This window comes from Chiloscyllium punctatum, chromosome 1 (genome assembly GCF_047496795.1).
Source record: "Chiloscyllium punctatum isolate Juve2018m chromosome 1, sChiPun1.3, whole genome shotgun sequence".
NCBI lineage: Eukaryota > Metazoa > Chordata > Chondrichthyes > Orectolobiformes > Hemiscylliidae > Chiloscyllium > Chiloscyllium punctatum.
The window spans coordinates 23,871,430-23,887,540 of record NC_092739.1 but is presented as its reverse complement, the minus strand read 5'-3'; the positions used below and the strand labels follow the sequence as shown (position 1 = coordinate 23,887,540).

The following is a 16,111-nucleotide window of genomic DNA, read 5'->3' as shown; positions in this document are numbered from 1 at the left end:
AAATACTCCTTGGAATTGTTCAAAATGGATTTGAATGTGCATATGACATGGATGTACTCGAGGAAACTGTCGGTAGAACTGAGAAACTATTTATGGACTTGTCAAATCATTAGGAATTTAAGTCCCTGGCTATTAAACTTTCAAAAACAAACTGTTTCCAGCTTTAAAAAAAAGATGCTTCTTATTTGTCCCTGTGTGTGGACACAACCTTGTGGGTTAAATTACTGATTTCACAATCTGTTGATATTACAGTGCCTGCCAGTTAGGTACATTATTTAACAGCTCCAACAAGTTATGCAGTCTTTGAAGTATGATTGCAAATACAGATGCATATAGCTAATATAGATTAGGGATTATGTAGTTGAATTAAACATGTTAAGTATAGTGTTCTTTTTAAAAAATGTATTAATAGACACTTAGAACTTTACTTTATTATGGGTCCTGGTGTCCGCCCATGGTCCTGCGTGAGTTGCATAGAGAATGTAAGGGCAAAAAGTAGTGGATTGGAGTCATGGTTGGAATACATTGGTAGTAAGTTGATATAAGGGTTATAAAGGCCCATATGAGCTGTGTTGCAGGGCATAGGTTGGTGTTTAGGGTATATGGTGCTGTGGGGGTGAATGTGTGGGGGGGGGGGGGGCGCGGGGGAGGCCTGGTGATTGTTGGAGGCTGTTTTAACATTTTTTTAACAGATGGGTTAAAGTATCAAAGACCACCTTTGCAGGCCTCTGCAGCTGCCTTGAAATTCTTTCCCTAAGCACTGAGCCTGACTAAGACCCTGGCACCTGGAATGAAAACCGTACCATGCTTTTTCTCCCAAGTTTGATTTGGGGTTGGGAGTATTCTGAATACTTTATTCCCGGCTTCAGGAAAGTAATTTAGACTTTAGAGGGGTGAAATCTACCAAGTCAGCCCTAGCTACTACTGTGAGGTAAAAGTCAGGCAAATCAAAGTGTTATCATTCATGCATGAGGTCGCATGCATTGGAAAAGTAGATTTCAGGGTACTAATTTTGAAGAGTGAAATTCAAGAGGGCGACAAATCAGATATGTTGACTCTATGCCTGATTGTCCCCATTTATGCTTTTTAAGATTCAGTTGCTCTAAATTACAAATTTTACTGGTCTGTCATATTGATGCTTGTATTCTATTCTGAAAGCCACTGTTGTTTTAATCTGTGTAACTATTCATAAAAGCATGAGAAAACATAGAAGCAAACTAAAGGGTGATGTACAAAGGACTTTTGGTACAGCATTAAATGTAAGAGATTTAGAGTAGGGGAAAGACTGACACTTTTACGAATATTATGACACTATGGAGGGCTTTTGATTGAGGATGAACAATGTCAACACTCAAAATTAAATTGGATTAGTCAATGAAGGAAAATAGTTAAAAAGATTTGGGAACAACCTGGCTAAATGTGATTGGAACTATTTGCTTGCTTGGCAAGGAAGTGCTGACATTGACTGGTAGAAGCAAATGTTTCAATGATGGAAATTCTATGTAATTTATAGATAATTTTATGAGGCTGCATTATTGGCAAGGAATGTTAATGACTAACAGTTCTTATTAGAAGTCAGGTTCCATACTGCACAGACATTGCAACCCTTAAAATTACCCCTACTATGTTTTCTAACATGAAATCACAGTAATGGATTACTGGTTATGTACAAAAACATATCAAAATATATTTTCAATATATAATAGACATAAACATGACAATGTGAATAACATTGGAAAATGCTAAACATGCTTTGAAGGTCAGGAGAAAATGGATAAGTGAGAAAGGGTTAACAGCTATAACAGCCCTCTACAGACGTCACGTAACCTGTTGTGAATTTAATCACTTTTATTTCAGATTTTTAGTGTCCGCACTTTGGTTTTAATTTACAGATAAAATGTTATTTTGGTAGCTAAATGCCAGTGTATTGTGTTTATCATGTAAACTATTGGAATATCACTCCTGTTAGAATGAGACTACTGTAATATATTCTGAAGTTTAATCTTTCACTGTTAGTTCACATAGAAATGTGAAATGGTCTTCACAGTTCAATGGAAAATATTGCCTCCAGTTACAAAGTGCTCAATATCTATCAGTACAATGACAAAATTTCCCATTTCATTTTATAATCATTCACTCCATTTTATGTCCAACAATACAATCTATCTTCTGATGTTTACAGTCAATTTCAGGCTAGTCATGGAAAAAAGGTTCTGCAGCAAATTCAACTGTTTGAGCACGTAAAGGTATGTGATTTTATGATCTTCTCATAAACGCCAATTTACTGTCAATTTACATGAAAAAATATTTTAAGAAGCTGAAAATGTGGGAAATGTCAAATGAGAAAAGGTCCAGCGGAATCACCTTCAGCCATCCTGGTAGTCCACATGATTTTACTCAGATGATTTGTTAGGCCTTCTGAGACGCATAGGAGAAAGTGAGGACTGCAGATACTGGAGATGAAAGTGTGTGCTGGAAAAGCACAGCAGGGCAGGCAGCATCCGAGGAACACGAAGATCACGTTTTGGCCTTAAGACCTTCGTCAGGAATGACCGATGACGGGTTTATGGCCAAAATGTCGATTCTCCTCCTCCTCGAATGCTGCCTGACCTTCTGAAATACATGTCTTTTACGATGATATTGATAATAAGTTGTTACTAGCTCCTGCATCAATTTTGAGAACTGGACGAACTAAGCAACCTGTATACAGTAACCACCAATTGTTTCAAAATAGTTTAACTTTACATTCAATAAAAGAATGATGCAAGCTTACTTTCTCAAGACTGCATGCTAGCAGTAATCTCAGCATTTCGAGTATTTGTTATGATGTAATATGATTTTGGGTTACGCACTTAAAATGATACTTAACAAGATAGCCTATCGATTTTCCTTTTTTTCACTCAGATTTGGTGTGATTGTGTCGGCTGTGGCTCAGTTAGCAATATTGTCATCTGTAATTATCACGTTTCTCATTGTTGACTTGAGAGATCCCATGCCATTGTTTAGAAGAAGAGCAGGTAGTGTCATCTTTTGGTGTCTTGACCAATGTTTGTCCCTCAAACAACATCATAATTTGTGACGGTTTGGTACATGCAATCTGGTTTTCGCGTTCCGTAGATTAGAGTGACTACACTTTAAACGTGCTTCACTGACAGAGGTGCTTTGAGGTGCCTAGTGGTAATGAAAATTGTATACAAAAATGCAAGCCTTTCTTTATGTTTTCGATTTAATGGATAGATGTTGCATTGTTTTACTCAAATGAAGGCTAGCAGCTCAGTTCGGATGAAAACATCTGGGTAAACTGAGTAATTTTTTGAAACACTGATTTGTTTTAGAAAAATCGAAACATCACAAATTCCTTACCAGACATAAAGTTTTCATGTAAGTATGAATTAAAAAGACACCCACATTTAGTGTTTCAGAATGCCAGCATCGGCTGTTGCTTTTTCGAGATTTGTTCGCATGCACCTCACTCACATGCAAACATTTCGGTTGCATTCGCTCCCAGTGTCTAGTCTTGTGGTTCTGACTGTGCGAACCCAGAATCTGCAGTAAACACAGACACATTGTTCAGGGTCGCCTGGGTCGCGCGCCATCGGGACTCTTGAATTCCGCGCGACTTGTCCAGCAGAGGAGCAGCAGTGGCTGCTGCGCGTGCGCGGGGATGCGCGCCGAGCCCGAGCTCGCGCTGCGGCGGTGGTGTCTGCGGCTCGAGCTCAGGGACAGGCAGAGCCGGGGAGGCGAGCGCGAGGAGCAGTCACCGCATTCCCACTGAGTGACAGGGTGCTCGCGCTCATCCCTCACCGACTGCTCCTTTCTGCAGCAACCCGGGGAAAACAATTTGTTCTTTTTACAAAAAAAGAGAAAATTGGTCCCAACAGTTTTAATTTGAAACTGTTTTCAAACGCTGGTGCATTTTTACATTTTAATTTATATATTTATGCGCGTGCTGTTTTTGCGCATTGGGTAACAACAGGTTGTGATCTATGTGCAACACCCCTATCCGCAGGGTTAAGCCATAAGTAAGTTGTGTCAATTTGGGATCTCAATACATCGAATCGAAATGAGCACCAGTGGTGAGTAGACTTTTATTAGAGACCATTATTTTCATTTTGTCGATAATGCAGCTTTAATTTTAATATTTGTACTGGAATATTGGCGTCTACGGCAAAAGTACCGTATTTACAATAATAAACGCTTCTACTGTCTAAATGTTACTGTCAAATGATTTTTGCCTTTTATTTTGTTGCCAACATTGGCTGGGATGGTTTATCTTGGAAAATTAGAATGCCAGCTAGAGATACTGAGGTGCACTTGCACGCTGTAGAGAAGCAATTTGATGTGTTTCAGGTTTGTTGCACTTCTTCAAAAGGAAATGCCCATTTTGTTTGTTCCAGTATGGCGAAGAACCAGTTGCAAGTCAAGAGCATCTCTCCTCTAGGATTCTGTGCTGGTGTGCGCGACGTTGACTTTTTTTTTGCCCCACCCCGCGGTTTGTTTCAATGTTAAACGCATTTTAGTAATTCTTGGAGTGTTATTCTAGACCACTGTGGAAGTTTGATTCATTCTAAATATAGATAGGAACATAGCAATACAATGCGCACAGTGACTAGTTTTAGACATTGACACATCTAACATGAGTTTCATCTTTAACATGTGTCTGCTAAATAAATCTCTCCTTTTCACACGACATTACGAATGAATACTGCTGTTACCCAGTGTATTCATTACATGGCATCTTTGTACATCTATAACTGAATACTTCTTTGGCAGAGAATGTTAGAATTCAGAATACAGTATAGATTCTGAGGATAGAGTTTCTCCTTTGAACGCAGTTGGTAATCTGGGCCCAAATTATGCTTGAAATTGCGCAGTTTTCCTGAAGTGAAGTTATGGTTTAAGTTTCAGTTCACATTTATTAGCATAATCACAAACCTGAAATCTTCCATGAACAAATGCATATATACTTGTTGATGTATTTGAGAATTATACTCGGGTGCAGTGTTACTAATACGGTTTGAACAGAAATGAGTTTTTGAGAAAAGTGTGTAGATGAATACCTGTAAACCAAGTTGATTTTAAATACCTTTAAAAAAAATTGGATGACAAAAGTTTTTTGGGTGTACAGTATATCAGTTTTTTTTAGTGAAAGTGAATTAAAGAAGTCTGAAATGTGCTCAATTGGCAAAATTTGCAATGCTGATTTAATTTGATCAGATGAAGAGGTTGAATTTATGGGTGGGGCTGCCCTTTCAAGCTGTTTATCAAAGCAGGGAAAGATTGTAAAACTGTTGGATATCAATTTGATTTTTAATATGTATTTTGGATGAATTGTGCTGGAAAAATGTAACAATGCGACAACTCTTTTAAGGAGAAAGTGAGGACTGCAGATGCTGGAGATCAGAGCTGAAAATGTGTTGCTGGAAAAGCGCAGCGAAGGGCTGATGCCCGAAACGTCGATTCTCCTGCTCCTTGGATGCTGCCTGACCTGCTGCGCTTTTCCAGCAACACATTGACAACTTTTTTAACTTTAGTCTACCAACAGTTTGTATATTCAGAGTCTGCAGTGCTTAATGATATTGTTACGATCACAATGTATTTCAAATATATATCAAAATAAACACAACAGTCTGTTGGCTGTCTGACCTTCAAGCATACTAAAAGAATAACTGATAAAATTTCCAGTATTCTGATTTGCACAAAGGGTGGTATAATTTAAGATATGGCTTATTGTTTTGAAAGTACTAGTTGATTCACTTGCATCTCAAACATTTTATTCTTGGCTGTTTTGCGACGAGAAAAAAACATGGACTCAAACTTCCTCTTTATTGTGAATTTTGTTTAACTCTCAATGAAATCTGTATGTGGTTTAAAAGAGCCTGTAGAGGGTTCCTTATTTTCATTACGATCATCAGTAACTTCTAGGGACAGTAAAATATCAATCTGTCTTGCCAAGGTTTATATTCTGCTGAGTTGCATCTGTAGTATATTTGGGGTAAAAAAAAAATCAATGTACCGGGCGAGTGCAGGTTCATAGTTCCTTGAAAGTGGAATCTCAGGTAAATAGGATAGTGAAGAAGGCATTTGGCATGGTTATTCTATTGGTCAGAGCATTGACCATAGGAGTTGGAAAGTCATGTTGCGGTTGTACAGGACTTTGGTTAGGCCGCTGTTGGAATATTGTGTGCAATTCTGGTCTCTCTCCTATGGGAAGAATGTTGTGAAACTGAAAAGGTTCAGAAAAGATTTACAAGGCTGTTTCCAGGGTTGGAGGGTTTGAGCTATGGGGATAGGCTGGTGCTGTTTTCCGTGGAGCATCGGAGGCTGAGGCATGACCTTCACAGAAGTTTATCAAATCATGACAGTAAATAGGCAAAGTCTTTTTCCTGGGGTCGGGGAGTCCAGAACTAGAGGGCATAGGTTTAGGGTGAGAGTGGAAAGATTTAAAAGGGACCTTACAGGAAACTTTTTCACGCAGAGAATGGTGCGTTTATGGAATGAGCTGCCAGAGGAAGTGGTGGAGGCTGGTACAATTACAACATTTAAAAGACATCTGGATGGGTATATCAAAAGGACGGATTTAGAGGGATATGGACCAAATGCTGGAAAGATGGACTAGATTAGTTAGGATATTTGGTCAGCATAGATGAGTTGGACTGAAGGGTCTGTTTCTCTGCTGTACATCTCCGTGAACTCTAACCTGTTTGCAGACCATTCAAACTTAATATTTTGTGATTATTTTGAATATTACTTTTTTTAAAAAGTTGAATTTTAAAAGATTTCTGATTTTACAATATCATTGTATATTGTATGTTTGAATTTTTTTGCATAATTAATTCATGGGATATGATCAGTGCTTGCTAGAACAGCCATTACTGCTCATCCCCATTTGCTCTGGAGAAGGTTATGCTTTCTTCAACCCTTGCTTTCCTTCAGACATGGACACACCCACATTGCTGTTAGGAAGGGAGCTCTAGGATTTTGACCCAGCAGCCCTAAAAGAATTATACTATAGTTCCACATCAGATGGTATGTGACTTGGCGGAGACTTTATAAGTGGTGGAATTCCCAGGCATCTATAAGACCTTTAGGTGTAGGAGCAGAAGTAGGCCGTTCAACTCCATGAGTCTGCTTTGCCATTCAGTGAGATTATGCTTGATCTGATAATGCTTGACTACACTTTTCTGCGTTCTCCTCATAACCCTATTAAAAAAATCCTATAAAAATTTGTCTATCTCAGTCTTAAATATACTTAATGACCCAGTTTGGACAGCCCTCTGTGATAAATAATTCCACAGATTCATTACCTTGTGTGAGTAGAAAGTCCTCCTCATCTCTCTGAAATGTACAACCCTTATTCTATGATCATGTTGTCTGGTCCTAGACTAACCCACAAAGGGAAACAACCTTTTCTGCATCCATATTGTCAGGTCCTTTATGAATTTTATATGTTTCAATAAGGGCGCCTTGTATTCTTCTAAAATCCAAAGAACACAGTCTCAACCTCTCATCTAAAATAGTCCTTCCATATCTGATATGGGCTGAATGCACCTTCTTTGAATAGCCTCCAATGGTAATACTGTATACCTTTCCTTTGGTAAGGTGCCCAAAACCGTTTACAGTATTCCAGCTGGGGTCTTGACTAGAACCTGGTATAGTTTTAGCAAATCTTCCCTATTTTTATATTTCAACCTGTTTGAAATAAAGACCAATTTTCAACTTACCTCTGTCTTACCTGATGGACTTGCATGCTAGTTTGTTTGGTGTTCATGATGAGTGTCAAAACCCCTGTTAAGTAGCTTTTTGCAGTTTTTGTCAAATTAAGTAATGTTCAGCTCCTCTTTTTCCTGCCAAAGTGCATAAACTCATATTTTTCCACATTATATTCCATCTACCAAGTTTTTGTCTATTTACTTAAGTTGTTTTAAGTAACACTGTAGACTCAGTGTCATCTTCACTCCTTGCCTTCCCATCTATTTTTGTCAACTGCACACTTAGCTGGAGCGATCCTCATCCAAATCATTAATATATGGTATAAGTAATTGTGATTCCAGTATGGATCCCTATGATACTCCAATAGTTAGAGTGCTGCCCTTGACCTTCTGGTTGGACATTGCGGGTTTGGAACATACTGTTGAAGGAGGCTTCGTGAGCTATTGCCTGTATCTAGTAGATGGCACACTCTGCTCTATGTGCCAGTGGTGAATGTTGGTGTTGGTGGGTGAGGCTTCAAACACGTGGACTGCTTGAGATTCTTAGAGCTGCATTCGTTCAGGCAAGTGGAGACTATTCTATTTCACCTCTAACTTGTCTTGTAGAAGCTGGAGAGACAGAAGGTGAATTACTCACTGCAGACTTTGTAGCCTCTAGCTCTTGTAACCACAATATTTATATGAATGTTCCAATTCAGTTTCTGGTTATTGGTAGCCCCCACCATGATGTTAGCAGGAATTCAGTAATGGTAAAACCTTAAATGGTGTAGGTTAGATCCCTCTTGTTGGAAATGCCATTGCACTTGCCACTTCTCATTCCAAGCCTAGATCTTATCCAGATTTTGCTGCATTTCAATATAGATTATTTCAGTCTGTCATATATGGTGCTAAATATTATGCAATCATCAATAAACATCCCCACTTTTGACCTTATGATGGAAGGAAGATAATTGAGAAAGCAGCTAAAGATGGTTGTGCATAGGACACAATCCTGAGCAGCTCTAGCCGAGATATCCAGGGACTGAAATGACTGACATCTAATCAGCACGGCAGTTGGTCCATTTTTTTCTTTTGCTCTGCTTTTTGTGTACAGGACATATTTTCCATATTGTCATAACATAACTGGATGAGAATGTTTTATCTGTGCTATAAAATTTAATATCACCAAGTAAAACGGCAACAGATTGGCATTTTGTAATCTCTTCTGAAAAGTAACCAGGTGCAATTAAACATGTTTAGACATTTTTCTAGGAACTTTTAATGTATGATAACTGCTAGAAAATAAAAAGGTGACAAAACAGTTTCTTGTACAGTGTTTTGCCTTGATAACTTTTTTGTGTAATATTTTATGGTCTAGTACAAATCAAACTGAGATGAAGAAGTCAACATGCAATTGTTTTATTTTCTTCTTTTGATTTCACTAAGTTTTATTTGGAGGTTTGGAAGGGAAGGTAGATATACAATGACAATTTGCTTGCTATCAAGTAATATATTGATTTTAAAATTCTTGTCCTTAGTCTCAAGCCTCACTTCTTCCTATTCCTGTAACTTCAGAACCCTTCAAAATATCTGTACTCCTTGTCTCTTAAGCATCCGAATTCAGGTGACAGGTCGTAATCTTTGGAATTTCTTCTCTACATCTCACTGGCTTTCTTCCCTTAGATTCCTCCTTAAATGCACTACTTAAAACAGACCTCTTTGACCAAACTTTTGGTCATCTGATCTAATATTTGCAAAAGTGGCTCATCTAATGTTTTGTTTTGTTGGCTGTAAAGTGCATGGAAGTGTTTTACTATGTTAAAAGCACTGTATTAGTAGAAGTTATTGTGATTATTCTATATCATTGAAAATCCCTGAGGCATTTCAGAGATCTAATCAAAATGGATGTAGTCAGACAACACCAGGTTATAGTCCAACAGGTTCCTTTGAAGTCACAAGCTTTTGGAGCATTGCCCCATCCTCAGGTGAAGTGAGAGAGAAGCATGCAGGCATAAATTTATAGTCAGAGAGATCAAAAGGTCATACAAATGGTGTGAGTGGAGTGTCAACAGGCCGAATAATAGGTCTCTATAGGTTATCAAGCGTGTCAGATGGTATGAGTAAAGTGTCAACAGCTGAATAACAAGCAAAGGGATGACCTATGATCCAATTGAATGGTACAGAGAGATAATTACAACAAATTAAAAATAAGGTTGTGTTGGAGATAAACCAAATAACTGGAATAACATAATGGGTTTAACAGTCACATGGGCAGGGTCTAACCAAAGTGATATGTAATTCGAGACTGTACAAACTAGTTCAGGCAGAAAGATCATAACAATTTATCAAGGTGATGGTGTGAAAAAGGACAGTAAGGAAGATTTTACGGATACAGAACAGTGTGGTGGGGGTCACATGTAGCATGACCTGAACCCAAGATCACGGTTGAGGCCGTCTTCATGGGTATGGAACTTTGTATCAGTTTCTGCTTGTGTTGTTTTGTATCTGGAAGACCACCTTGGAGGACACTTAGAAAAGATCAGAAGCTGAATGTCTTTGACCATTGAAGTGTTCCCTGAATGGGAGGGAACATATCTGTCTGGCAATTGTTGCGCAGTGTCTTTGCAGAGTTCAACATGTTATCGATGACTATGAACATCTTGCCAAGATCATCCCAACGTCTCCACTTCGCTGCTTCAAACAACTACTAAACTTTAAACAGACCATTGTTTGCAGCAAACTACGTCACCTTCAGGACAACATTAGCTGCAACACCACATAATCCTGCTAGATCAACCTCTGCAAGACATGCTAGAACATTGGCTTATATTGTATCATCATACATGGAAACACAATGCAACATGTACACAGTAGATGCTCATGACTTGGCCAGAGTTATTTATCTCATATGCTGCAGGTAAGAATGTCCCAAGGCATAGTATGTTGGCGAGACCATGCAAATGCTGTGACAGTGGATGACTGGACATAGTGCAATAATTAGGTAAAAGGTAAAAACCTTCCTGATGAAGGGCTTTTGCCCGAAACGTCAATTTCGCTGCTCGTTGGATGCTGCCTGAACTGCTGTGCTCTTCCAGCACCACTAATCCAGTATAGTGCAATAATTGCCGGACAGGAATGTGCCCTCCCAGCTGGAGAACACTTCAGTGGTTAAGGACATTGTTTCCAATCTTCAGGTCAGCATCCTCCAAGGCAGCCTTTGAGATACTGGATTAGTGGTGCTGGAAGAGCACAGCAGTTCAGGGAACATCCTAGGAGCAGCAAAATCGACGTTTCGGGCAAAAGCCCTTCATCAGGAATGAAAGGCAGAGAGCCTGAAGCATGGAGAGATGAGCTAGAGGAGGGTGGCGGTGGGGAGAAAGTAGCATAGAGTACAATAGGTGAGTGGGGGAGGGGATGAAGGTGATAGGTCAGGGAGGAGAGAGTGGAGTGGACAGGTAGAAAAGGAGATAGGCAGGTAGGACAAGTCCGGACAAGTCATGGGGACAGTGCTGAGCTGGAAGTTTGGAATTAGGGTGAGGTGGGGGTAGGGGAAATGAGGAAACTGTTAAACTCCACATTGATGCCCTGGGGTTGAAGTGTTCCGAGGCGGAAGATGAGGCGTTCTTCCTCCAGGCGTCTGGTGGTGAGGGAGCGGCGGTGAAGGAGGCCCAGGACCTCCATGTCCTCGGCAGAGTGGGAGGGGGAGTTGAAATGTTGGGCAACGGGGCGGTGTGGTTGATTGGTACGGGTGTCCTGGAGATGTTCCCTAAAGCGCTCTGCTTGGAGGCGCCCAGTCTCCCCAATGTAGAGGAGACCGCATTGGGAGCAACGGATACAATAAATGATATTGGTGGATGTGCAGGTAAAACTTTGATGGATGTGGAAGGCTCCTTTAGGGCCTTGGATAGAGCTGAGGGAGGAGGTGTGGGCGCAGGTTTTACAGTTCCTGCGGTGGCAGGGGAAAGTGCCAGGATTGGAGGGTGGGTTGTAGGGGGGCGTGGACCTGACCAGGTAGTCACGGAGGGAACGGTCTTTGCGGAAGGCGGAAGGCGGAAAGGGGTGGGGAGGGAAATATATCCCTGGTGGTGGGGTCTTTTTGGAGGTGGCGGAAATGTCGGCGGATGATTTGGTTTAAGCGAAGGTTAGTAGGGTGGAAGGTGAGCACCAGGGGCGTTCTGTCCTTGTTACGGTTGGAGGGATAGGGTCTGAGGGCAGAGGTGCGGGATGTGGACGAGATGCGTTGGAGGGCATCTTTAACCATGTGGGAAGGGAAATTGCGGTCTCTAAAGAAGGAGGCCATTTGGTGTGTTCTGTGGTTGAACTGGTCCTCCTGGGAGCAGATACGGCGGAGGCGGAGGAATTGGGAGTACAGGATGACATTTTTGCAAGAGGTAGTATGGGAAGAGGTGTAATCCAGGTAGCTGTGGGAGTCGGTGGGTTTACACCGGCACCACTCCCCACCTCTTCCTCCGCTACATTGATGGCTGCATTGGCGCCACCTCGTGCTCCCGGGAGGAGGTTGAGCAAGTCATCAACTTCATCAGCTTCACCAACACATTCCACCCTGACCTTAAATTTACCTGGAGCCTCTCCGACACCTCCCTCCCCTTCCTGGACCTCTCCATCTCCATTAATGACGACCGACTTGACACTGACATTTTTTACAAACCCACCGACTCCTACAGCTACCTGGATTACCCCTCTTCCCACACTACCTCTTGCAAAATGCCATCCCATATTCCCAATTCCTCTGCCTCCGCTGTATCTGCTCCCAGGAGGACCAGTTCCACCACAGTACATACCAGATGTACTCCTTTAGAGACCGCAATTTCCCTTCCCACATGGTTAAAGATGTCATCCAACGCATCTCGTCCACATGCCGCACCTCCACCCTCAGACCCCACCCCTCCAACCGTAACAAGGACAGAACGCCCCTGGTGCTCACCATCTACTCTACCAACCTTCGCATAAACCAAATCATCCACTGACATTTCCGCCACCTCCAAAAAGACCCCACCACCAGGGATATATTTCCCTCCCCACCCCTTTCTGCCTTCCGCAAAGACCGTTCCCTCTGTGACTACCTGGTCAGGTCCACGCCCCCCTACAACCCACCCTCCCATCCTGGCACCTTCCCCTGCCACCGCAGGAAATGTAAAACCTGCGCCCACACCTCCTCCCTCAGCTCTATCCAAGGCCCTAAAGGAGCCTTCCACATCCATCAAAGTTTTACCTGCACATCCACTAATATCATTTATTGTATCCGTTGCTCCCAATGCGGTCTCCTCTACATTGGGGAGACTGGGCGCCTCCTAGCAGAGCGCTTTAGAGAACATCTCCGGGACACCCGTACCAATCAACCACACCGCCCCGTGGCCCAACATTTCAACTCCCCCTCCCACTCTGCTGAGGACATGGAGGTCCTGGGCCTCCTTCACCACCAGACGCCTGGACGAAGAACGCCTCATCTTCTGCCTTGGAACACTTCAAGCCCAGGGCATCAATGTGGAGTTTAACAGTTTCCTCATTTCCCTTTCCCCCACCTCACCTTAGTTCCAAACTTCCAGCTCATCACTGTCCTCATGACTTGTCCGGACTTGTCCTACCTGCCTATCTCCTTTTCCACCTATCCACTCCACCCTCTCCTCCCTGACCTATCACCTTCATCTCCTCCCCCACTCACCCATTGTACTCTATGCTACTTTCTCCCCACCCCCACCCTCCTCTAGCTTATCTCTCCACGCTTCTGGCTCTCTGCCTTTATTCCTGATGAAGGGCTTTTGCCCGAAACGTCGATTTTGCTGCTCCTAGGATGTTCCCTGAACTGCTGTGCTCTTTCAGCACCACTCATCCAGAATCTGGTTTCCAGCATCTGCAGTCATTGTTTTTACCTAAGCCTTTGAGATACGCAACAATGCAGAATTGCTCAGCAGAGAAACTGATAGCCAAGTTCCGTATCCGTGAAATGGTTTCAACTGTGATCTTGAGTTTATGTCGTGCTACATGTGACCCCACCACGCTGTTCTATGAAATCTTCCTTACTGTCCTGTTTTGACACCATCGCCTTGATAAATTATGATCTCATTACCTGAATTAATTTGTGCAGTTTTGAATTACTTATTACTTTGGTTAGGCCCTTGGCATGCAACTCGTACCTATGATGTTATTACTGTCATTTGATTTGTCTCCAGCACCGCCTTATTTTTAATTTTTGTAATTATCTCTCTCTGTCCCACTTAGTTGGATTATAGGTCATCCCTTTGCTTGCTGTTCTGCTGTTGACACTTAACTCTCACTGTCTGACACTCTCGATCACCAGCAGAGACCTATTATTTGGCCTTTCGACACTCCACTCACACCATTTTTAGGATCTTCAGATCTCTTCCTATAAATTCTGTGCCTGTGTGCTTCTCTGTCACTTCACCTGACAAAAGAGACAATGCTCCAAAAGCTTGTGATTTCAAATAAACCTATTGGACCATAACCTGGTGTCGTCTGACTCCTGATCTTGTCCACCCCAGTCCAGCACCGTCACCTCAACAAAATGGATATAGTGTATTCTCTGATTTGCTTTAAATAACATTTGTACTAATTGCATATTTAACTATGAACATTCAAAGTTTTTGCATGTTTTTCAGTTTGAATAATTCTTCGTAATTGTTTGAATACTTTTGTGATGTTTAATGACTAATTCACAGGACATTGAGATCTGGCCCTTTAAAGCTAAGTTAATCCTAATATTTTATAGGGAGCTAGATAAATACTTCAACAAGGATAGTAAAAAGTACAGATAAATCAAGGAAGTTTCAGTTATGACTGTGTGTCACACTCCTGCTAGCTAGAAAATTATGGTTTTCTTCCATGGAACTGAATACAAAAATTAAGGTGACAGCTTGGTTCAGTATTGAGGGAGTGCAGCACTGTTAGAGGTCTAGTCTTTTGAGGTATCAAACAGAGTTCCTCAGGTGAATATAAAAAAACCCATAGCAATTTTATTTTAAAAGATGGTTTGGGAGATCTCCTTGGTATCCTGGCGAACATTTGTCCCTCAACCAATAACACAAAAACAGATTTAACTTTGTTGTTTGGTTGCTGTTTGCTGAAACTTGGTTCATGCAAATCGGCTGCAAAAGTGCTTTGTTACTTCCTGAGGTGATGGAGGATGCAATTAATTGTTGGGTGTAGCCGCAATGAAGGAACTTGTGATCACCACCATGGCCTGAATTGTTCGCTCAATGAAAAAAGTCCATTTTCCATGAACCCCTCCAAAAAGTTAGCAGCCTGTGGAAGTATTGGTCTGACTCATGACGACTCGTCAGACCTCAGCTGGAACACTGAACAGGTTGGGGCCCAATGTAAGGTGAGATATACTGGCATTGGTAACAGTCCAGAGAAGGTTCTCTGGGTTGATCCCAGGTATGGAGAGACAGTCTTATGTGGAGAGAGTGAGTAGTTTGGGCCTATACTTACAGGAATATAGAAAAATGAGAAGTGACCTTATGGAACCATTCAAAGTTCTCAATGGACTTAAAAGGGTTGATGCAAAAAAGGTCATTTTCCTCTTTTGAGAGAGTCTAAGACCAGAGAGGAGAATTACAGATTAGGGGGTTACCCATTTAAGAGTCAGATGAGAACAAATTTATTTTCTGAGGGTTGTGGTTCTGTGGAATTCTTTACCACAGAGGTCTGTTGAGGCTGAGACATACAGATGTTTAATCTGTAAGGGAATCCAGGGTTGTAGAGAAAATGCAGGAAAGTAGAGTTGGATATTATCGGATCACTCATGATCTTATTGAATGATGGAGCAGACTCAGTTGGCTGAATTACTTCTTTTCTTATGTCTTATGGTGTATTAATTACTGTGTGCAGAGGGTTATGGAGTCTGCATCAGAATTGGACCATTTGACTCAGTTTACCATACAAAAATACAAGAAATTGGAGCTGGAGTAAAACTCTTAACTTTGAGCCTTCTTTGACATTTATTATGTTGCCACTTATGCTCTACTTGAGTCTCCCCCATCCTCCTTGATCAATTGTATCAATGTATCATTCTGTCTCTTTCTCCCTCATGCTTGCTCTTAAATAATTTTCTGCTGTTCACTGTTCTTCCTATTATTTGGTGAAAGACATTTTTCCTGATTCTCATGTTGCATTTATTGGTGGCTACCTTTATATTTATGACACATAGTTTTGGCCCTTCCCATCCATTTCGTGACATTAACGCTGATAAAACTTCTTTATAACCTTTTAGAGGCCTCTATCAGGTGTTATGTGCTGGGCTGTTACATACGTCAGCATTCAGTCTACCTTTTTTTTTGAGTGAAAAGAGTCTAGGTTTTTTAGACTTTCCGAGTAAGTGTAGAGATAACAGGGAGATCATATTTTAAATGATACAGGCAGTCTAAGGAGAATGGGCGGAT

General features: G+C 41.4%; 1 protein-coding gene across 1 annotated transcript in view; it reads left to right on the top strand.

The window, feature by feature from the left end:
* The first annotated feature begins 3,720 nt into the window (after positions 1-3,720).
* The window catches only part of ablim2 (actin binding LIM protein family, member 2), a 407,210-nt gene continuing 394,819 nt past the window's right edge, over positions 3,721-16,111 (top strand). Inside the window, exon 1 of the mRNA XM_072577791.1 lies at positions 3,721-4,076. Within this exon, the coding sequence (XP_072433892.1) occupies positions 4,064-4,076 (13 nt within the window). The 5' untranslated portion in view covers positions 3,721-4,063. The remainder of the gene's footprint in view (positions 4,077-16,111) is intronic.